The sequence below is a fragment of the Nerophis ophidion genome, linkage group LG01 (genome assembly GCF_033978795.1).
Source record: "Nerophis ophidion isolate RoL-2023_Sa linkage group LG01, RoL_Noph_v1.0, whole genome shotgun sequence".
NCBI classification, from domain to species: Eukaryota; Metazoa; Chordata; class Actinopteri; order Syngnathiformes; family Syngnathidae; genus Nerophis; species Nerophis ophidion.
In genome coordinates, this window is record NC_084611.1 from 14898219 (window position 1) to 14922795 (window position 24577).

General features: G+C 38.3%; 1 protein-coding gene across 4 annotated transcripts in view; it reads right to left on the reverse strand.

The window, feature by feature from the left end:
- The window catches only part of LOC133550820 (FK506-binding protein 15-like), a 57684-nt gene that overhangs the window by 27853 nt on the left and 5254 nt on the right, over positions 1 to 24577 (reverse strand). For all 4 annotated transcript variants that reach the window (XR_009806386.1, XM_061896897.1, XM_061896888.1 and 1 more), the window contains 9 exons: positions 22733 to 22807; positions 20817 to 20915; positions 14768 to 14917; positions 8146 to 8214; positions 5525 to 5668; positions 5271 to 5413; positions 5148 to 5196; positions 3370 to 3471; positions 2516 to 2600 (listed from right to left, as the gene is read on the reverse strand). Coding sequence is in view for 3 of the 4 variants with exons in the window: in XM_061896897.1 (XP_061752881.1) it covers positions 2516 to 2600; positions 3370 to 3471; positions 5148 to 5196; positions 5271 to 5413; positions 5525 to 5668; positions 8146 to 8214; positions 14768 to 14917; positions 20817 to 20915; positions 22733 to 22807 (916 nt within the window). In the remaining variant the exon portion in view is untranslated. The remainder of the gene's footprint in view (positions 1 to 2515; positions 2601 to 3369; positions 3472 to 5147; positions 5197 to 5270; positions 5414 to 5524; positions 5669 to 8145; positions 8215 to 14767; positions 14918 to 20816; positions 20916 to 22732; positions 22808 to 24577) is intronic.

The following is a 24577-nucleotide window of genomic DNA, read 5'->3' on the forward strand; positions in this document are numbered from 1 at the left end:
GCCGCCACACACTCTGCTGTGCGCTCCAGTGAGCTGCCCACGCAGCTGCACTCACTCTGCAATCGACACACCTGACGCTGATGAAGATTCCCCTGCCTTCTTAAGCCAGCGCGTCCTGTGTTCCAGCGCCAGAACGTAGCTACTTGTACCTGTACAATAAGCCTTTTGATTGATTGATACTTTCATTAGTAGATTGCACAGTACAGTACATATTCCGTACAATTGACCACTAAATGGTAACACCCGAATAAGTTTTTCAACTTGTTTAAGTTAATCAATTCAAAAAGCTACACATCTGTAGCTTTTTGCCTATGTGCTTCCTCGTTCTCTGTGTTTTCCCTCCTCTGTTCTCATTGTGTCGTGTCCTGTTCCCTCGTCCCTTAGCTACCCTCTGTTTTCTGGTTTCGAGCTGTGCGTCTCGTCTCCCGACATTCCCTCTCGCCTGTCCACGGACACTTGACGCCTCGCTCGAACCCTTGACCGCTTGCTTACCCACGGATCTCTGAGCCTGCCTTGCCCTCTCTGGACTTGCGCATCTTTCACAACACGCACCTTCAACAACTCCCGGTAACATTCACCAGGTAAACGCATCACATAATCACACACCACGTATTTGGTTTATTTACACAGGTCACACACTTGTGCTAATAAACATGCTGCAAGCTAAACGATGTCCCTGTCTCAGTGCTGTCTCCCTCACTGTACCGTTACCACATGCATGAAAATAGGTCATCCTGTAGCCACACCCCCTCGGGTAATATACTTCCTGCGTTGTGGCTTTTATAATCAAAAATATTCGTTCTCCCTGGTTACTAATAAATACTCTACAACAACAACTGCTTGGGAACTAACAGTGTTGGGATTGTAATGATCCAAACATGATTAGCAGCAAAGTTGTGTCTTGGAGAGCAAATGGCAGCGACAACAAGCAAGCTAGCTAGCTAAGATGGTTAGCTTGTTTCGCTGCTCCTGATCAGTCTCCCCGTCCTACAACTCAGTGTGGCGTTGAGGCGAGCACCTAAGATCAGCGTTCAACACATTTTTCTACTAATTTTTTTTATTTTCGTTTTAAACAAACGTATGGAGCTAGCAAATTTTGAAAAGTAGAGCCTGACTTTTGAGTGCTCTATATCTGGCATGCTTGCTTTGTTGGCGAGAAAAATGTCAACACGACTTAGAGACAGTCCAGTAAGAATATGCTTGAAAACGTCACCTGAAAACAAAAGGTCCTGTTTGATTGTATGTGAAACGGTACCCGGTATTTTTGAAGTAGCAGTAGCGTGAAAAAACAAACTGCCTATATATTGAACTATTATCATATACATCTGATTTATGACACAAAAATAATTCCAAAGTTTGCGAGTACATAGATGATCAAAACAGGAACAATAGATCCCTTCCCCATCAACAACGATGCTAATGAAGCAGACTTTGTGAGGGACAAAAACAATTACTTTGGGAAAAATTATGATCCAGAACTTTATATTTTTGAACCTGGACACAAAGAGGATGAGCAGTATGTTTTAGAAGCCGAGTGCTAAACGGATGTACCTTTATTGTGACAATATAGCTTTAGCATCATTGCTAGGTGCTAATCATACAAACTAACTGTAATAAAACAAACCCTTACTGTAATATTTCTACTCTCACAGAGATGCCGACCGACGGGACGCTCACATAATTCCGTTTAGATGAAGAATTAATCACATTCCTCACAAAGGGTTGAGGAAAGTAGCTGCAACTAGCGTCTTTTTCGCCATCTCGGGGGATGTGAAAGTGGACCAGCCTGACGGTCCACGGCCACATTTGTCTACTAGCAGGTGAGAAATACATGGATTATAATCTACAATTGACTTTTAGCAAGTTTGACACCAAGCAGAAACAGCCGCCGGCTCAGTGTGACAACACTCGCAGCGTAAGCTAGCATTAGCTCACTGCTAACAATGCGCCGCTAAAATAGTCCGTCTGCGTTAGCGCTTAAAAGAACAATATCACTGATATTTGGTTCAATTTCAGGTCACGACATGTAAATAGAGAGTACAATGAGAGGACCCTCCATCTGTTGACTCAATTGTTAAGATACCTATTTACCATTTAGAATGTATAAAAAATTTAAACATACGGGTGTTGTCTTACACAAGGATTGTGAATGACAAACAGCACATCACTTTACAATGTTTGCATATTTCCAGTATGACTGATCTAATAATATGGTCAGAAAGCAGAAGTGTTACTACACTGACGTAGAATCCACGGAAATTAATGAAGATACTCGGAGTGGAATAAAATGGCCGATTCAATTAGTGGCATTTTGTGACGGTATTTTCAATTACTTTGTGGAGTGTAAGTACAATTGATAAAGGATACAATGCAACAATTTAACGTATAAAGTCAACTTGTTTTTACACTCTGGTGCTATTTTCAAAGCACCGAATTGGGTACCCATCTTGACTTTTTGGGTGCTCATAGTCCTTCGAGATGCTGAGTGGCAGGAAGGATGCGAGACTCAAGTTACCGTGTGTTGGACCTGGGGCAGCAGTAGAGATCTGCACTGGAGACGGAGCAGTAGGTTGATCCTTTGTTGCTGCAGTGCTGGCACTCTGTGTCACATGACATGCTGTCAGAAAGACTTCCCAACACATTGTTCCATGTAGTAGGAAATTAATCCAAAACAAAGTTAGTCAATTTAATGCAACACGACCGCTAACTCTGTTTAGTGGGATTTTGCTCTTGCTTATGCATAAAGTGATAATAAATATTCACAACCTTATCTTTTTGAAGCGGAATATACTGAGGACGAATTACTACGGCTAGAAGCCAGCCAGAAGAAAGAGTGAGACGTTGGAGCAGATGGAAGCTGAGAGAGTGAGGTGAAAGTGACTCAGATGCTGTGAATGTGGAATTTAAAGCCAAGCTATTTAGACTTAAATTGAGTGCCCACCCAAATAAACTGGAAAAAAATGTTCAGAGCAAGCTGGATCAAACAGACAACTGTCCATCGAGTGAATTACTTTATATTGATCATGATACAGTACATACACTGTCTGGCTAGCTGTGTAGAAACAAAACATGAACTAATACTGTAATAGGATTGTTTTTGCTAAGCACAAGCAGAATTAATACGTACATTAGGCGCACCAGGTCATAAGGCGCACCGTTGATTTTTGACAAAATAAAGGGATCTTGAGTGCACCTTGTAGTTCGACAAATAGGGTCAATGATGTAGAAAATTAACCACTAGGTGATATTCAATTTCCATGATAATCATTGATTGTGTATTGCAGTGCATGTGTCTCCCTGGCTCATGAACACATGAGCATCTGCTCTGCCAGACAATAAAAAGATGTAGCAAGATGGACGTAGGCTCACCTCCACCTCAGAGTCACAGGACACCCCCGCCAGGAAAGGCAACATGGGCTGGCCCATCCTCGCCATGCGAGAGATCAACTTGGCCTTGGTGGCGTCTGGATGCTGCACACACAAAGAACATCATGTTAGCGCCAGAGCCAGACATTCATTCATCCGGTCATCATGGACGAGTTTGTTCCATTCATTCATCCAGTCATCATATATGAGTTAGTTCCACTCATTCATTGAGTCCTCATGGACTAGTTTACCCTTTTTAACCTTATTTTATTTGTTTCCGTTTGCCTTCTATATTCCCTCTTGTATCTTATATGAATTGTACATTCTACTCACTCTCTTTGACCTTTTGTTTTTACCTCCTATTTACTTTTTATTTACCTCATTTTATCTTGTATTTACATTATATTGACTCTTTTTACCTTCTATTTACCTTATTTTATCTATAATTTACTTATTTTGCCTTTCATTAAGCCATTTTCCTTAAATTCCTTCTATTTACCTTCTTGTATCTACCTTCTTTGACCATTTTATTTAACCTATTTGACCTTTTATTTACCTAACTTTACCTACTATTGAACTTTTTTTTTAACCTTATTTTACCTTTTATTTACCTTATATTACCTTCCATTTACCTGATTTTACTTATTTTACCTTCTATACACATTCATTTACCTCCATTTACCCTTTTTTAACACTATTTTACCTTTTATATGTTGAATTTGAACTTTTATTGGTTTTCTTTTACCTTCTATATTGCCCCTTGTACATTTGAAGTGCTTTATATCCACTTTGCTCAACTGTTTTTTGACCTTCTATTTACTTTATTTTATCTTGTATTTACCTTTTATTGACTCATTTTACCTTATATCTACCTCTTTTTATCTTGAATTTACTGATTTTGCCTTTCATTAGCTTTTTATACATTTTATTCCTTCTTTTTACCTTATTTGACCTTTTATTTATTTTTTCACATTTTCACTTATTTTACCTCCCATACACATTCATTTACCTCCATTTACCCTTTTTTAACACTATTTTACCTATTATATGTTTACTTTGAACTTTTATTGGTTTTCTTTTACCTTCTATATTGCCCCTTGTACATTTGAAGTGCATTATATCCAATTTCCTCAACTTTCTTTTGACCTTCTATTTACTTTATTTGATCTTGTATTTACCTTTTATTGACTCATTTTACCTTATATTTACCTCTTTTTATCTTGAATTTACCTTATTTGACATTCAATCTACCTTCGTTTACCTTTTATTTATCCTCTTTGACCTTTTATTTACCTTATTTTACCTTCTATTTCACTTTTTCTTTTTACCTTTTATTCACCTTTTATTTAATTTGTTTCACCTTTTAACTTATTTTACATTCTAGACTCTTCATTCACCATTTTTAGCCCAATTTGATCTTTTATTGGTTTTATTTGAACTTTTGTTGGTTTTCTTTTATATTCCCTCTTGTACATTTGATGTGCATTCTATTCACTTTTTACCTTTTATTTACCTCATTTCATTCTGTATTGGCCTTATTATACCTCCTATTTACCTTATTTTATCTTAACTTCCCTTATTTGCCTCTCTTTAACTTCTTTTATTCCCTCTATTGTACTTTGTTGACTTCTACTACCTTCTCTTTACTTGATTGGACCTTCATTCAGTCCACTTCTTCTAAACGGTCCAGATTGTATCAAATCACACTCATGAGAGGATGAATGCAAGCAACAGAACATGAATCCATAGATTGAATGATCCATGCTTTATTTCTGACTCACGGTCAGCTGCTCGTTCAGGGAGTTGGACTTCGCTCGTACAGGTGCGTCCCTGGAAGAAGAAAAGGAGGCGGTCAGAAAGCAGGAAGGAGATGGCGTGCACACCTTGATTGGCTTGAGCCTCACTCCGGTCTGCCTGAGTCCATCACACTGCTGGATTCTGCTGGCTCTGGGGTCACTGTGTCCATGCTGGGTGCAGGAGAGACCCCGCCAGAGCCTCTGGAACTGGCTCTGGCCTGATCAGACCCGTTCTCCTTGGAAAACTTGACCTACACGGCGAAATACACAACTGAGAAGAACTTCCTACTCCATGCAGAAGAAAGCCAGCGCTGTATGTCTAAAAGTGGAATAAAATCAAGATGGACGACGTCTGATCTCACCCGCTTGATGTTTGCTTGGAAAACCAGGGTACTGTTGGCCGGGACAGCGTCATGGAGCCCCTTTGTTCCACCGGCCAAGTGTGGTGGCACCACAATGAGACGACAACCTGCCTTCTTCATCCCCAGCATCCCTTCTTCCCATCCCTGTTGAGCAAACATTAAGGCATGAAAGGTGTGTGGAAGTGATGCAGGATGATGAGCCCCATCATTCTTTGTCCATGCGGTCCGTCTTTTTCAACACACACACCTTGAAGCCTTGGACACTGAGCAAGGAGGCGGGGTCAAGAACAACAATTAGCATCTTAATTTCTTTCTTTGAACCAATTTTAATAAAGCAGCAAATCTTTCTGAAGTAGTGTTCCAAAAGGTCCGCAGTGATGAACAATGCGGACACGTTTGTTACTGGATACTTTCTAATATGCCTTGGAGATTTTTGTATGTGTAAGAAATATGCAACTATAATTAATGCTTGTTTATATTGACAAATGTGCTGTTTTATTGTTGAGTGATTGGTACCTATGTCTAGCTTGTGTGCTTTTGTGTGCTTAGCTGTTGTGTAGCTGCTAGCTGCTAGTAGCCTATAGCCTTGCATGTTTACCTTTTGTAAATTACTCTAGTAAAGTAGAAAGAATTGTGTGTTTATTGGAGGACATTTAAGATGTCTGTCCAACTTTGTAGAAGTAAACATTTTGCTTGTATCGCACATGATATCACACACCAAAAAACACGCTGCAGGACTGCTTGTATCGCACATGATATCACACACTAATGAACACGCTGCAGGAATGCTTGTATCACACATGATATCACACACAAGTAAACAAGCTGCAGGACTGCTTGTACTGCACATGATATCACACACAAGTAAACACGATGCAGGACTGCTTGTATCACACATGGTATAAATGATAAATAAATAAATGGGTTGTACTAGTATAGCGCTTTTTCTACCTTCAAGGTACTCAAAGCGCTTTGACACTACTTCCACATTTACCCATTCAGACACACATTCACACACTGATGGAGGGAGCTGCCATGCAAGGCGCTAACCAGCACCCATCAGGAGCAAGGGTGAAGTGTCTTGCTCAAGGACACAACGGACGTGACGAGGTTGGTACTAGGTGGGGATTGAACCAGGGACCCTCTGGTTGCGCACGGCCACTCTTACACTGCGCCACGCCGTCCCCATCACAAACAAGTTTACACTCTGCAAGATTGATTGTATCGCACATGATATCACACACCAATAAACACGCTGCAGGACTGTTTGTATCGCACATGATATCACACACCAAAAAACACGCTGCAGGACTGCTTGTATCGCACATGATATCACACACAAGTAAACAAGCTGCAGGACTGCTTGTACTGCACATGATATCACACAAGTAAACTTTCTGCAGGACTGCTTGTACCGCACGTGATATCACACACTAATGAACACGCTGCAGGACTGCTTGTGTCACACACAAGTAAACAAGCTGCAGGACTGCTTGTACTGCCCATGATATCACACACAAGTAAACATTCTGCAGGACTGCTTGTATCGCACATGATATCACACACTAATGAACATGCTGCAGGACTGCTTGTATCGCACATGATATCACACACCAGTAAACACGCTGCAGGACTGCTTGTATCGCACATGATATCCCAAACAAGTTTACACTCTAAAAGATTGATTGTATCGCACATGATATCACACACCAATAAACATGCTGCAGGACTTCTTGTATCACACACCAATAAACACGCGGCAGGACTGCTTTTATCGCGCGATATCACACACAATAAACACGCTGCAGGACTGCTTGTATTGCCCATGATATCACACACAAGTAAACATTCTGCAGGACTGCTTGTATCGCACATGGTATCACACACAACAAGCTGCAGGTCTGCTTGTATCGCACATGATATCATACACAAGTAAACAAGCTGCAGAGTCGCTGGTATCGCACATGATATCACACATAAGTAAACATGCTGCAGGACTGCTTGTATCGCACATGATATCCCAAACAAGTTTACAATCTAAAAAATTGATTGTATCGCACATGATATCACACACCAATAAACATGCTGCAGGTCTGCTTGTATCGCACATGATATCACACACCAATAAACACGCTGCAGGACTGCTTTTATCGCACGATATCACACACAAGTAAACAAGCTGTAGGACTGCTTGTATTGCCCATGATATCACACACAAGTAAACATTCTGCAGGACTGCTTGTATCGCACATGATATCATACACAAGTAAACAAGCTGCAGGGTCGCTTGTATCGCACATGATATCACACACAAGCAAACATGCTGCAGGATTGCTTGTATCGCACATGATATCACACACAAGTAAACAAGTTGCAGGACTGCTTGTATCGCACATGATATCACACACAAGTAAACAAGCTGCAGGACCGCTTGTATCGCACAAAATATCACACATTTTACATGCGAGCACACATCACATAAGGGATATTAAATAATATTGGATCGGGAGACCCGTTGTTCACATCAGATCAGCTTCAGTTGAATAATACATGCAACACTAGACAAAATCACATCGAGTTGAATATCATGTTATTGTTCAAAAGAAATACTTTTATCTTACCTGAATGACTTTTCCAGCTCCAATTTTCAGTCGCAACAACTTTTGGCTGTCTTGATTGGAGTCAACCATCTAAAAAGGAAATGATGTCAGTGTTTCCCCTAGTGGACATCTGTGGTCACACGGTCATGCGATCACTCCTCTGCACTGCACACGTGCGGGGGAGTCGTGCTAACATGCAGCGTAGCCACGCTGACCGTATTACAACCGCTCCTCCGCATGTCACGCCCTGCTTGACTGTTTGGTCTTGTGTTTTCCCATGAGCTTACTTCCTGTCACACGCTCTTGTTTTTTAGTACAACGTTAGCGTGGATACCTTGCATGTTAGCGTTGCCAACCGGTCCTGTGCTTTCTGTGCAGTCCCACCTGCACTAGGGATTTGTCCTGGCCCTTATAATACGTTAAGAACAGTGCTGTCAAAGTTTACGTGCTAAGAAGCTAACGCTGATTTTGACGGCCACGTCGCCACGAGCTGAGTCAAGATTGCTACAAACAAAAAACAAGAGATTTTGGAAGATAAACTCTGCCAAGAGAGGGATGAAATGAGAAAACTGTATTTTTTTACTGACACATCAGTATGAACCATTGATACGTCGTGAAATTACTTAATATTTCATAATATGTTTTATAGTAAAACTGACTTAAAAACATGTGTATCAAATATGATACAGCAGATATAAAAGGTAATGTAACTCTAAATTAGTCAGTTGGCATTTTTATGCATTGTAAATATTGTCAAGCAACAGCCCAGCAGGCACAAGAAATTGATACAACATTGATTATACGTACATGTCCTTTAAAATTGAGTTCCAAACAACGTTGCAAAAAAGTTGTCATTGTAAATTAAAACAACGTTGATGTCCAACGTTGTTGGTTGGGAAATGACCAAATTTCAATGTCAAATTACTGTAACGTCTTACAAACGCATGTTGTTTCAACGTTGTATTTGTCCATCCATCCATTTTCTACCGCTCATTCCCTTCGGGGTCGCTGGAGCCTATCTCAGCTACAATCGGGCGGAAGGCGGTGTACACCCTGGACAAGTCGCCAATTCATCGTTGTATTTGTGTTGTAGAATATTGGTGGAAAAATTACCAAATTTCAACGGTCAAATCAACGCCACAATCTGACATTGAATAAACGTAGTCAAAAAGCATGTTGTTTCAACGTTGTATTTGTGTTGTAGAATATTGGTTGGGAAATGACCAAAATTCTATGTAAGAACATCACAACCTGACAATGATTAAACATTGTCAAGAAGTATGTTGTTTCAACGTTCTATTTGTGTTGTAAAATATTGGTTAAAAGGTGACCAAATTTCAACGGTCAAATCAACGTCACAACCAAACATTGAATAAACGTTGTTGTAGTTGTGTTGGAGAATATTGGTTGGGAAATGACCAAATTTCAATGTTCAAATCAACATCACAACCCAACATTGAATAAATGTTGTCAAAAAGCATGCTGTTTCAACATTGTATTTGTGTTGTAGAATATTAATTGGGAAACGACCAAATATCAATAGTCAACTCAACGTCAGAACCTGACATTAATTAAACGTTGTTAAGGTGTATGTTGTTTCAACGTTGTATTTGAGTTGTAATTTTGGTGAAATTACCAAATTTCAATGGTCAAATCAACGTCACAACCTGACCTTGAATTAACGTCATAAAAAAGCATGATGTTTCAACGTTGTATTTGTGTTGTAGAATATTGGTTGGGATATGACCAAATTCAAATCTCAAATCAACGTCACAACCAGACATTGAATAAACGTTGTCAAAAAGCATGTTGTTTCAACATTGTATTTGTGTTGTAGAATATTGGTTGAAAAGTGACCACATTTCAATGGTCAAAAAATCGTCACAACCTGACCTTGAATAAACGTCATAAAAAAGCATGTTGCTTCAACGCTGTATTTGTGTTTTAGAATATTGGTTGGGATATGACCAAATTTCAATCTCCAATCAACGTCACAACCTGACATTGAATAAACGTTGATAAATGCATGATGTTTCAACGTTGTATTTGAGTTCTAATATTGGTGAAATGACCAAATTTCAATGATCAAATCAACGTCACAACCCAACATTGAATAAACGTTGTCAAAAAGCATGTTGTTTCAACGTTGTATTTGTGTTGTTGAATATGGGTTTGGAAATGACCAAATTTCAATAGTCAAATCAATGTCAGAACCTGACATTGTTATAAACGTTATTAAAAAGCATGTTGTTTCAGCGTTGTATTTGTGTTGTAGAATGTTGGTTGAAAAATAACCAAATTTCAATGGTCAAATCAACGTCACAACCTGACCTTGAATAAACGTCATAAAAAGCATGTTGCTTCAATGCTGTATTTGTGTTGTAGAATATTGGTAGGGATATGACCACATTTCAATCTCAAATCAATGTCACAACCTAACATTGAATAAACATTGTTAAAATGCATGTTGTTCCAACATTGTATTTGAGTTGTAATATTGGTGAAATGACCAAACTCAATGATCAAATCTACGTCACAACCCAACATTGAATAAACGTTGTCAAAAAGCATGCTGTTTCAACATTGTATTTGTGTTGTAGAATATTACTGGGAAATGACCAAATATCAATAGTCAAATCAACGTCAGAACCTGACATTAATTAAACGTCATTAAGGTGTATGTTGTTTCAACGTTGTATTTGAGTTGTAATTTTGGTGAAATTACCAAATTTCAGTGGTCAAAATCAACATCACAACCTGACCTTGAATAAACGTCATTAAAAAGCATGATGTTTCAACGTTGTATTTGTGTTGTATAATATTGGTTGGGATATGACCAAATTCAAATCTCAAATCAACGTCACAACCAGACATTGAATAAACGTTGTCAAAAAGCATGTTGTTTCAACATTGTATTTGTGTTGTACAATATTGGTTGAAAAATGACAAAATTTCAATGGTCAAAAAATCGTCACAACCTGACCTTGAATAAACGTCATAAAAAAGCATGTTGCTTCAACGCTGTATTTGTGTTTTAGAATATTGGTTGGGATATGACCAAATTTCAATCTCCAATCAACGTCACAACCTGACATTGAATAAACGTTGATAAATGCATGTTGTTTTAACGTTTTATTTGAGTTGTAATATTGGTGAAATGACCAAATTTCAATGATCAAATCAACGTCACAACCCAACATTGAATAAACGTTGTCAAAAAGCATGTTGTTTCAACGTTGTATTTGTGTTGTTGAATATGGGTTTGGAAATGACCAAATTTCAATAGTCAAATCAATGTCAGAACCTGACATTGTTATAAACGTTATTAAAAAGCATGTTGTTTCAGCGTTGTATTTGTGTTGTAGAATGTTGGTTGAAAAATAACCAAATTTCAATGTTCAAATCAACGTCACAACCTGACCTTGAATAAACGTCATAAAAAAGCATGTTGCTTCAATGCTGTATTTGTGTTGTAGAATATTGGTAGGGATATGACCACATTTCAATCTCAAATCAATGTCACAACCTAACATTGAATAAACATTGTTAAAATGCATGTTGTTCCAACATTGTATTTGAGTTGTAATATTGGTGAAATGACCAAACTCAATGATCAAATCTACGTCACAACCCAACATTGAATAAACGTTGTCAAAAAGCATGTTGTTTCAACGTTGTATTTGTGTTGTACAATATTGGTTGGGATATTACTAAAATCCAATGTCAAATTGTCACAACCTGACATTGTTTAAACATTGTCAAAAAGCATGTTGTTTCAACGTTGTATTTGTGTTCTAGAATATTGGTTGGGAAATTACGAAATTTCAACGGTCAAATCAACGTCTTAACCTGATATTGAATACACGTTAAAATGCATGTTGTTTCAACGTTGTATTTGCGTTGTAGAATATTGTTTGGGAAATGCCCAAAATTCACTAGTCAAATCAACATCACAACCCAACATTGAATAAATGTTGTCAAAAGCATGTTGTTTCAACTTGTATTTGTGTTGTAGAATATCCATCCATTCATTTACTACCGCTTGTCCCTTTATTGGTTGGAAAATTACCAAATTTCAATGGTCAAACCATCCATTTGCTACCGCTTGTCCCTATTACTCTATAGTATTAGTTCAGATGTTATGATTAATTGTGTCATATGCTTTAGTTCGAGCCATAAACACTGCAGCTGCACATTGTTTAACATCTATTGTGTTGGTTATTTCTCTGTTATTTCCATTAACTGCATCCATGTTGAAATGTTGGCTCTGTATCTGTATTGGTTCTCCGCAAGTTTTCCACTTTTGTTTATCCATCCATCTTCTTCTGCTTATCCGAGGTCGGGTCGCGGGGGCAGCAGCCTAAGCAGGGAAGCCCAGACTTCCATCTCCCCAGCCACTTCGTCTAGCTCTTCCCGGGGGATCCCGAGGCGTTCCCAGGCCAGCCGGAAGACATAGTCTTCCCAATGTGTCCTGGGTCTTCCCCGTGGCCTCCTACCGGTTGGACGTGCCCTAAACACCTCCCTCGGGAGGTGTTCGGGTGGCATCCTGACCAGATCCCCGAACAACCTCATCTGGCTCCTCTCGATGTGGAGGAGCAGCGGCTTTACTTTGAGTTCCTCCCGGATGACAGTGCTTCTCACCCTATCTCTAAGGGAGAACCCCGCCACACGGCGGAGGAAACTCATTTCGGCCGCTTGTACCCGTGATCTTATCCTTTCGGTCATGACCCAAAGCTCATGACCATAGGTGAGGATGGGAACGTAGATCGACCAGTAAATTGAGAGCTTTGCCTTCCGGCTCAGCTCCTTCTTCACCACAACGGATCGGTACAACGTCCGCATTACTGAAGACGCCGCACCGACCCGCCTGTCGATCTCACGATCCACTCTTCCCCCACTCGTGAACAAGACTCCTAGGTACTTGAACTCCTCCACTTGGGGCAGGGTCTCCTCCCCAACCCGGGGATGGCACTCCACCCTTTTCCGAGAGAGAACCATGGACTCGGATTTGGAGTTGCTGATTCTCATTCCGGTCGCTTCACACTCGGCTGCGAACCGATCCAGTGAGAGCTGAAGATCCCGGCCAGATGAAGTCAACAGGACCACATCGTCTGCAAAAAGCAGAGACCTAATCCCGCGGTTACCAAACCGGAACCCCTCAACGCCTTGACTGCGCCTAGAAATTCTGTCCATAAAAGTTATGAACAGAATCGGTGACAAAGGGCAGCCTTGGCGGAGTCCAACCCTCAGTGGAAATGTGTCCGACTTACTGCCAGCAATGCGGACCAAGCTCTGACACTGATCGTATAGGGATCGGACTGCCACAATAAGACAGTCCGGTACCCTATACTCTCTGAGCACTCCCCACAGGAATTCCCGAGGGACACGGTCGAATGCCTTCTCCAAGTCCACAAAGCACATGTAGACTGGTTGGGCAAACTCCCATGCACCCTCAAGAACCCTGCCGAGAGTATAGAGCTGGTCCACAGTTCCACGACCAGGACGAAAACCACACTGTTCCTCCTGAATCCGAGGTTCGACTATCCGGCGTAGCCTCCTCTCCAGTACACCTGAATAAACCTTACCGGGAAGGCTGAGGAGTGTGATCCCATGATAGTTGGAACACACCCTCCGGTCCGGTCACTTTTGTTTATTAATTTGTGTAATATAGTATTAAATAGGTTTTCAGTGATTCTAGAAAATTGTGGCAGCAAAGAAACAGGTGTGTCGTTTGTAAACTGGTGTTTGTCCCATGTCCAATAGATTAGTACACCATTGGGCACCACAAAACGCATCTTCCCGTAAGCAAACAGAAGTGTCTCTAACCAACCTCACCCCGACTCGGCCTCCAGCGGCCCCCCCAGGTCAATTGAGTCTGAGACCCATAGTGGAAACTATTTCGTGGTACTCACAGCTAAAAATCCGCAAAAAACAAATACCGTATTTTTCGGACTATAAGTCGCAGTTTTTTTCATAGTTTGGCCGGGGGTGCGACTTATACTCAGGAGCGACTTGTGTGTGAAATTATTAACACATTACCGTAAAATATCAAATAATATTATTTAGCTCATTCACGTAAGAGACTAGACAAATAAGATTTCATCGAATTTAGCGATTAGGAGTGACAGATTGTTTGGTAAACGTATACGTAAACACATGTTCTATATGTTATAGTTATTTGAATGACTCTTACCAGAATATGTTACGTTAACATACCAGGCACCTTCTCAGTTAGTTATTTATGTGTCATATAACGTACACTTATTCAGCCTGTTGTTCACTATTCTTTATTTATTTTAAATTGCCTTTCAAATGTCTATTCTCGGTGTTGGGTTTTATCAAATAAATTTCCCTCCAAAATGTGCCTAATACTCCAGTGCAACTTATATATGTTTTTTCCCTTCTTTATTATGCATTTTCGGCAGGTGCGACTCATACTCCGGAGCGATTTCACATTCCGAAAAATATGGTATTCCAGTCCCATGTTGATAGTATTAAAAAACTAAAAAGGATAAAAGGTACAGAAAAAAACTTGTATCTATCTGTGATTAATCGCGATTAATTACAAAAGTATAGACAATGCGATTAATGGTTCGACAGGCCTAATTACAAATACTGTACGTCTAATGGTATGACAAGTAACCTGTCCAATGGTGTGGTTTTGCAGGATCCATTCTTTGTAGGACACCTCCACAGAGTCTCCGTGTTCCACTGCTTGGCCTTCCCCAAGTCTCAGGTCCTGAGACACGACGCCGTCTAAACTGTTGCAGCTGTTTGCCTTCGCCAAACACACCTAAAACAGGGAAAGACAAGGACATCCATCATAGTGACTGCTAGACCTGCGCCATGTGTCGATTCTGTCGATCAATTCGATTCTATTTGAATTTATCCATCGATTCATTCTATTTTGTGGTCGCTAATGACTCAAGTATCAGTAGTGTGAAAAAACAAGTTGCCTCTATATTTAACTATTATCATATATATTTGATTTATGACACCAAAAGAAGTCCAAAGTTTGCGAGTAAATAGATATGATTAAAATAGAACCAATCTCACAGAGATTCCCCGAGTCATTTTGAGAGATATTGAGGAAGCCAGTAACGTGATCCGTTATGTAGAGGAACCACAGATCCCTTGCCCATCAACAACAATGCTAATCAAGCAGACTTTGTGAGAGACAACAACGATTACTTTGGGAAAATTTATGATCTAGAACCTTATATTTTTTATCATGAACACGTTTTAGAAGCTAAGTGCTGAACGAATGTAGCTTTATTGTGACATTATAGCATCACTATCATTTTTAGGGGCTAAACACACAAACTAACTGTAATAAACCAAACATTTACTGAAATATTTCCACTCTCGCTGGGATGTCGACCGATGGGACGCTCGCATAATTTCGTTTGGATGAAGAATTAATCACAATCCTCAAGGATTAAAAAAAAGTTCCTGCAACTAGCGTCTTTCTGGCCATCTCGGGGGATGTGAATGTGGACCAGCTTGTCGGTCCATGGCCACATTTGTGTACTAGCAGGTGAGAGATGCATGATATATAATCTAGAATTAACTTTTAGCAAGTTTGAGACCAAGCAGAAGCAGCCGCCCGCTCAGTGTGTCAACAATAGCAGCGTACGCTAGCATTAGCTCACTGCTATCAATGCACCGCTAAAATAGTCAGTCTACATTAACGCTTATAATAACAATATTTGGTTCATTTTCAGGTCACGACATGTAAATGGAGTATTGTTGGTACTTTCTGGATGTTTTTAGAGCGTTTAAGGAGAGGACCTTCCATCTGTTGACTCAATTGTTAAATATTTATTTACCATTTAGAATGCATAAAAAATTAAAACATATGTGTTCTTGTTGTACTCAAGGATTGTGAATGATAAACAGCACTTCTCTTTATAATGTTTGCATATTTCCAGTATGACTGCTCTAATAATATGGTCAGGGTGCAGAAGTGTTACTACACTGACATAGAATCTATGGAAACTACTGAAGGTGTTCAAAGCGGAATATTCAAAATGGCATTTTATGGCATTTCATTATGTGTACAGTATTTTCATATACTTTGCGGATCGTAAATACAAACCCCGTTTCCATGAGTTGGGAAGATGTGTTAGATGTAAATATAAATGGAATACAATGATTTGCAAATCCTTTTCAACCCATATTCAATTGAATGCACTACAAAGACAAAATATTTGATGTTCAAACTCTTTTTTTTTTGCAAATAATTAACTTAGAATTTCATGGCTGCAACACGTGCCAAAGTAGTTGGGAAAGGGCATGTTCACCAATGTGTTACATCACCTTTTCTTTTAACAACACTCAATAAACGTTTGGTAACTGAGGAAACTAATTGTTGAAGCTTTGAAAGTGGAATTATTTCCCATTCTTGTTTTATGTAGAGCTTCAGTCGTTCAACAGTCCGGGGTCTCCGCTGTCCTATTTTACGCCACACATTTTCGATAGGAGACAGGTCTGGAATGCAGGCGGGCCAGGAAAGTACCCACACTCTTTTTTTTACAAAGCCATGCTGTTGTAAACCGTGCTGAATGGGGCTTGGCATTGTCTTGCTGAAATAAGCAGGGGCGTCCATGAAAAAGATGGCGCTTAGATGGCAACATATGTTGTTCCAAAACCTGTATCTACCTTTCAGCATTAGTGGTCCCTTCACAGATGTGTAAGTTACCCATGCCTTGGGCACTAATGCACCCCCATACCATCACAGATGCTGGCTTTTGAACTTTGCGTTGATAACAGTCTGGATGGTTCGCTTCCCGTTTGGTCTGGATGACGCAATGTCGAATATTTCCAAAAATAATTTGAAATGTGGACTCGTTAGACCACAGAACACTTTTCTACTTTGCATCAATCACTCCATCTTAGATAATCTCGGGCCCAGAGAAGTCAGCGGCGTTTCTGGATGTTGTTGATAATTGGCTTTCGCTTTGCATAGTAGAGCTTTAACTTGCACTTACAGATGTAGCGACCGACTGTATTTAGTGACAGTGGTTTTCTGAAGTGTTCCTGAGCCAATGTGGTGATATCCTTTAGAAATTGATGTCGGTTTTTGATACAGTGCCATCTGAGGGATCGTAGGTCACGGTCATTCAATGTTGGTTTCTGGCCATGCCGCTTCCGTGGAGTGATTTCTCCAGATTCTCTGAACCTTTTGATGATATTATGGACCATAGATGTTGAAATCCCTAAATTTCTTGCAATTGCACTTTGAGAAACATTGTTCTTAAACGGTTTGACTATTTGCTACCACAGTTGTGGACAAAGGGGTGTACCTCGCCCCATCCTTTCTTGTGAAAGACTGAGCATTTTTTGGGAAGCTGTTTTTATACCCAATCATGGAACCCACCTGTTTCCAATTAGGCTGCACACCTGTGGGATGTTCCAAATAAGTGTTTGATGAGCATTCCTCAACTTTATCAGTATTTATTGCCACATTTCCCAACTTATTTGTCACGTGTTGCTGGCATCAAATTCTAAAGTTAATGATTATTTGCAAAAAAAAAATGTTTATCAGCTTGAACATCAAATATGTTGTCTTTGTAGTATATTTAACTGAATATGGGTTGAAAAGGATTCGCAAATCCTTGTATTCCGTTTACATTTATATCTAACACAGTTTCCCAACTCATATGGAAACAGGGTTTTTACAATTGGATATGTTTTTAATGCAGGGGTCGGGAACCTTTTTGACTGAAAGAGCCAAGAAGCCAAATATTTTAGAATGTATTTATTTAAGAGCCATATAATATTTTTTTAACACTGAACACAACTAAAAGCGTGCATTTTTAAGTAAGACCAACATTTCTAGAGTATAATAGGTCTCTTATTCTTTGTAATAACACTATTATTCTGAAGCTAAATGTAGAGGGGGCGTGGCCTGCGGGCCTGCAGCGAAGTGGGGTGTTGCCAGGATCGACCTTGAAATCAGCGACAGGTGTGTGGATGGCCCACATGGGCCTTGTTATCAAATCATCTGTCGCTCTGTTATAAGCAGCAGCCAGGAGGAGAGATGGGGTTGGGGCTGGGGCTGGAGCCAGAGCGCGAGCGAGAACGAAAGAGAAATGACAATTGCTGGAAAGCAACTGAGAGACTAATTGAAAACTAAAACAATATTGTAACCCTGAAACAGGCTCTCATGTCGGTGCTTGGTGGTCTGAAGAACCCCCAGGAGGGAAAGCGCCACATTAACCAATAATAAATAAATAACTTCTTACCTTTAACGCAACTTCTTGAACAGGTGCGGTAGAAAATGGATGAATGGATTAAAAATGCATGAGAATTTTTTATATTTTGAACGTTATTTTTAACACTGTGATTACAAGTGGAATTATTCATTACTTATCGTGTTAAGCAATGTCAGCTCAGATTTATCCGAGAGCCAGATGCAGTCATCAAAAGAGCAACATCGGGCTTGCGAGCCATAGAATAGAATAGAATAGAATGAACTTTATTGTCATTATATTTGCATACAACATAGGTTCCCTACCCCTGTTTTAATGGATACAATGAAACACAATTAAGCATATCAAGTCAAATTGTTTTTACACTCTATTGTTACTTTAAACAAATAAAAGATGTGTTTTCTCTCTTGCTCGGACGTACTTTTTGCTCCTACAAGTATGCAAAGAGTTTCCCCACCCCCTGGTTTCCTGAACAGAGAGGCATACAACCAAAAGCAACGTTATTCTACTAAGAACGGCGAGAAGTTTGTTGGCAGGAAAGTAATAATATGGTCAAGGAACATGTGACAACCTTGAGTTGAATGCACAAGCAAGTTATTGCGGCATGTAAAACACGCAGCCCAGCAGGGGAGATGACACTCTTTCGCTGCAAGTAACAAGCTCCCGGTAAAAAAGTATGTTTACATACACTTGTACAGAACATAATGTAATGGCCGTCTTTAGTTTCCAATAATTTCTACAACTCTTATTTTTTTGTGATATAGTGATTGGAGCACATTAAACATTCATGAAGTTTGGTTATTTTATGAATTTATTATGGGTCTACTGACAATGTGAGCCAATCTGCTGGGTCAAAAGTATACATACAGCAATGTTAATATTTGGTTGCATGTCCCTTGGCAGGTTTTACTCCGATAAGTCGCTTTTGGTAGCCATCCACAAGCTTTTGGTAAGCTTCCGGTTGAATTTTTGACCACAAAATTCAGCATTGTCGACATGTTTAAGTCAAGGCTTTGGGAAGGCCATTCTAAAACCTTAATTCTAGCCAGATTTAGCCAGTCCTTTACCACTTTGGATGTGTATTTTGGGTCATTGTCCTGTTAGAACACCCAATTGCGCTCAAAACCCAACATCCGGGCTGATGATTTTAGGTTGTCCTGAAGAATTTGGAGGTAATCCTCCTTTTTCATTGTCCCATGTACTCTCTGTAAAGCACCAGTTTCATTTGCAGCAAAAGAGGCCCAGAGCATAATAATACTACCACCATGCTTGACGGTAAGAATGGTGTTCCTGGGATTGAAGGCCTCACCTTTTCTCCTCCAAACATATTTCTGGGTACTGTGGGCAAACAGTTCCATTTTTGTTTCATCTGACATCACATGGCCAAAGATAAGACTTTCTGGAGGAAAGTTCTGGGGTCAGGACAATGACCCCAAAACACAAGTCAAAAGTGGTAAACGAATGACTAAATCAGGCTAGAATTAAAGTTTTAGAATGGCCTACCGAAAGTCCTGACTTAAACATGTGGACAATGCTGAAGAAACAAGTTCATGTCAGAAAACCCATACATTTTGCTGAACTGCACCAATTTTGTCAATAGGGGTGGTCAAAACTTCAACCAGAAGCTTGCCAAAAGCTCATGGATGGCTACCAAAAGCGCCTTATTGCAGTGAAACTTGCCAAGGGACATGAAAACAAATATTAACATTGCTGTATGTATACTTTTGACCCAGCAGTTTTGGTCACATTTTCAGTAGACCCATAATAAATTCATAAAAGAACCAAACTTCATGAATGTATTTTGTGACCAACAAGTATGTGCTCCAATCACTCTATCACAAAAAAATAAGAGTTGTAGAAATGATTGGAAACTCAAGACAACCATGACATAATGTTCTTTACAAGTGTATGTAAACTTTTGATCGGGACTGTGTGTGTGTGTGTATATATATATATATATATATATATATATATATATATATATATATATATATATATATATATATATATATATATATATATATATACATATATATATATACATATATATATATACATATATATATATACATACATATATACATATATATACACATCCTGACTGAACACAAGTACATTTTGTGTCCTTTACTACATGTAGCTTTTTTCTCTTTTTAATGATCATCTATTTATTATTATTTATTGTGTTGTTTTCTATGTTATTAATATCACTATTATTCTCTCAATCTTGCCTTTTTATTCACCTATTAATGTATTATTTACATTTTATTTTTACATATGTTTCAAAGTATGCCTGTTACATGTCTCAAGTTTTGTGTATCGTAAAATGCGCTCATGTGTGCTTATATTGCTTGAGGTTTTTTTCTTGGACTCAAACTGAGCCTCCCTAAAAGGATGTGCTTCCGTGTGAATCAGACGAGTAAAAGACCAAGAAAAAAAACAGTACATGATGCGTTTCAGACTTGGTGTGTGACGTACCTCTCGACAGAAGTCTGAAGAAGATTCCTCCGACTCAAACATCAGGGACCAGTTCTGCCGCTGGTCGTCATAAAACGTGCAGTAGTTGTTGGACTGCACCTACAGTGGAAAAGTGAACATAAGATGTTTGAGCTCCTAGTTGTTGTCACGTAGATCAGAGGTTTGTGCCTTTAAATACACATTGAATGGATCCAACACACATTAAAATACAATCAGGAGTACAACTACTTGAATGTCCGAGTCTTGCTCAATACCAAGGTGCTTTTAAGACCCGTTGATTAGAAAAGGAGTTGAGCGGTGATGATATCGATCACACGTTGCAGGCTAAAGTTCCATCCCGAATCAATAGTACAAGATCGATGAGTGGATCTTCCACTACATCTTTACTACATTTACAATGTATTAACCTTGCCTGCCCTATTTTACCTTGTTTTCACTTCTAATTGACTTCTAGTGAAATTTTTCTACCTTCTATTTGCCTTTTACAAAACGCAAAACCAGTGAAGTTGGCACCTAGATAAAAAAAAGAATACAATGATTTGCAAATCATTTTCATCTTATATTCCATTGACTAGACTGCAAAGACAAGATATTTAATGTTCAAACTGGTAAACATATTTTTTTTCGCAAATAATCATTAACTTGGTATTTAATGGCAACAACACATTGCAAAAAGTTGGCACAGGGGCCTTTTTACCACTGTGTTGCATGGCCTTTCCTTTTAACAACACTCAGTAAACGTTTGGGAACTGAGGAGACACATTTTTGAAGAGGAATTCTATCCCATTCTTGTTTGATGTACAGCTTAAGTTGTTCAACAGTCCGGGGTCTCCGTTGTGGTATTTGACGCTTTATAATGCGCCACATATTTTCAATGGGAGACAGGTCTGGACAACAGGCAGGGCAGTCTAGTACCCGCACTCTTTTACTACGAAGCCACACTGTTGTAACATGTGCAGAATGTGGCTTGGCATGGTTTTGCTGAAATAACCAGGGGCGTCCATGATAACATTGCTTGGATGGCAATAAATGTTGCTCCAAAACCTGTATGTTTTTGCATTTCAGCATTAATGATGGCTTCACAGATGTGTAAGTTACCCATACAGTTGGCACCAATACACCCCCCCTACCATCACAGATGCTGGATTTTGAACTTTGCGTCTGGAACAGTCCAGATGCTCTTTGGCCCGGAGGACACGACATCCACAGTTTCCAAAAACAATTTGAAATGTGGACTTGCCAGACCAAAGAACACTTTTCCACAGTCCCTCTTAGATGACCACACAGCAAAGAGTTTCTGGGTGTTGTTGATAAAGGGCTTTGACTTGGCATAGTAGAGTTTTAACTTGCACTTACAGATGTAGCCACAAACTGTAGTCACTGACAGTGATTTTCTGAAGTGTTCCTGGCGATATCCTTTACACGCTGATGTAGCTTTTTGATGCGGTGAGGGATCAAAGTTCAAGGGCATTGCCGCTTACGTGCAGTGATTTCTCCAGAATCTCTGAAACTTTTGATGATATTATGGACCGTAGATGGTGAAATCCCTAAATTCCTTGCAATAGCAATGTTGTTCTTAATCTGTTGGAAAACTTGCTCACGCATTTGTTGACAAAGTGGTGACCCTCGCCCCATCCTTGTTTGCGAAAGACTGAGTATTTCATGGAAGCTGCTTTTATACCCAATCATGGCACCCACTTGTTCCCAATTAGCCTTTTCACCTGTGGGATGTTCCAAATAAGTTTGATGTGCATTCCTCAATCTCATTCCTCTAATTCTTTTTTGCCACTACTGCCAGCTTTTTTGAAAAATGTTGCAGGCATCAAATTACAAGTGAGCTGATATTTGCAAAAAATAACAAAGTTTAGAAGTTTGAGTATCTGTCTGATGTTTGGATTACAATTTGAAGGTCTCACCGTAAAGACGAAGCCAACGTGGATCTTGGCAGCAGCAACTTGTTTCTGCTGGCTGACGTATAGAAGCAGCTTGTACTGGCCACACAAAGACAGACAATGTTACAGTAAGATTCTTATTGTCACTATCAACTATATCAATATTAGTATTATCAATATCACTATCAATATCGTGATGTCAATAATAATATTTTTATATCAACATTAATATCATTATTTGAGTATTAGTATTATTAATATCAGTATCAATATGTCAATAACAGTATTTTTTATATCAGTATCAATATCAGTATGCTTATTAATATCAGTATCAATATCATTATATCAACATTAATATTATTAATATCAGTAGCTATATCAATATTTGTATTACTAATATCAGTATCAATATCATTACATCAACATCCATCCATCCATCCATTTTCTACCGCGTATTCCCTTTGGGGTCGTGGGGGGCGCTGGTGCCTATCTCAGCTACAATCGGGCGGAAGGCGGCGTACACCCTGGAAAAGTCGCCACCTCATTGTAGGGCCAACACAGATAGACAGACAACATTCACACTCACATTCACACACTAGGGCCAATTTAGTGTTGCCAATTAACCTATCCCCAGGTGCTAGAACTATTAATATCAGCATCAATATTTGTATTACTAATATCAGTATCAATATGATTATATCAACATTAGTAGTATTAATATCAGTATCAATATTATTATTATTATCCGTATCAATATCAATATTAGCATTGCCTTTTAATATCAGTATCAATATCAATATATCAAGATTAATATCATTAATATCAGTATAGATATAAATATATCAATGTTAATATCATTAATATCAGTATAGATATGAATATCAATATATCAATAGTAGTATTATTATTAATATCAATATGTGAATATTAGTACTGTTATTATATCAATACTAGTGTTCTTATTAATATCATCCAAATATCAATATTATTATTATTATTATTATTAATATCAACACATCGATACTAGTATTGTTATTAATATGAATGAATCAATATTAGTATTCCTATTAATATGAATAAATCAATATCAGTATTCATATTTATACCAATTAATCAATATTAGTATTCTTATTAATATCAATACATCAATATTAGTATTCATAGTAATATCAATAAATCAATATTAGTATTATTATTATTATTATAAATAAATAAATATTTGTATTCCTATTAATATCAATAACTCAATATTAGTATACCTATTAATCTAATATCAATTTATCAATATTAGTATTCTTTATATTAACAATAAAACAATATTATAATCCTTTTAATATCAATACATCAATATTATTATCACTATTTACATCAATAAATCAATATTAATATTAATATTAACATTAAATACATATTATTATTGTTATTATTATTACCAATAAATAAATATTAATACTATTCATAAAAATAAATAAATATTAGTATTCTTCCTATTATTGTCAATAAATCAATATTAGTATTCCTAATCATATAAATTAAATTTTAATTTTCCTGAGGGAACTCTCCTGAAGGAATCAATAAAGTACTATCTATCTAATCTATCTTTCTAATCAATATTAGTAATCCTTGTATTATCAATAAATCAATCTTAATATTCCTATTAATATCGACAAATCAATATTAGTATTTCTATTATCAATAAATAAATATTATTATTAGCATTACTATAATTATCAATACATTCATATTAATATTACTGTTAATATAAATAAATCAATATTAGTATTCCTATTCATATCAATAAAGCAATATTAGTATTCTTCTTATTATATCAATAAATCAATATTAGTATTCCTATTCATATCAATAAAT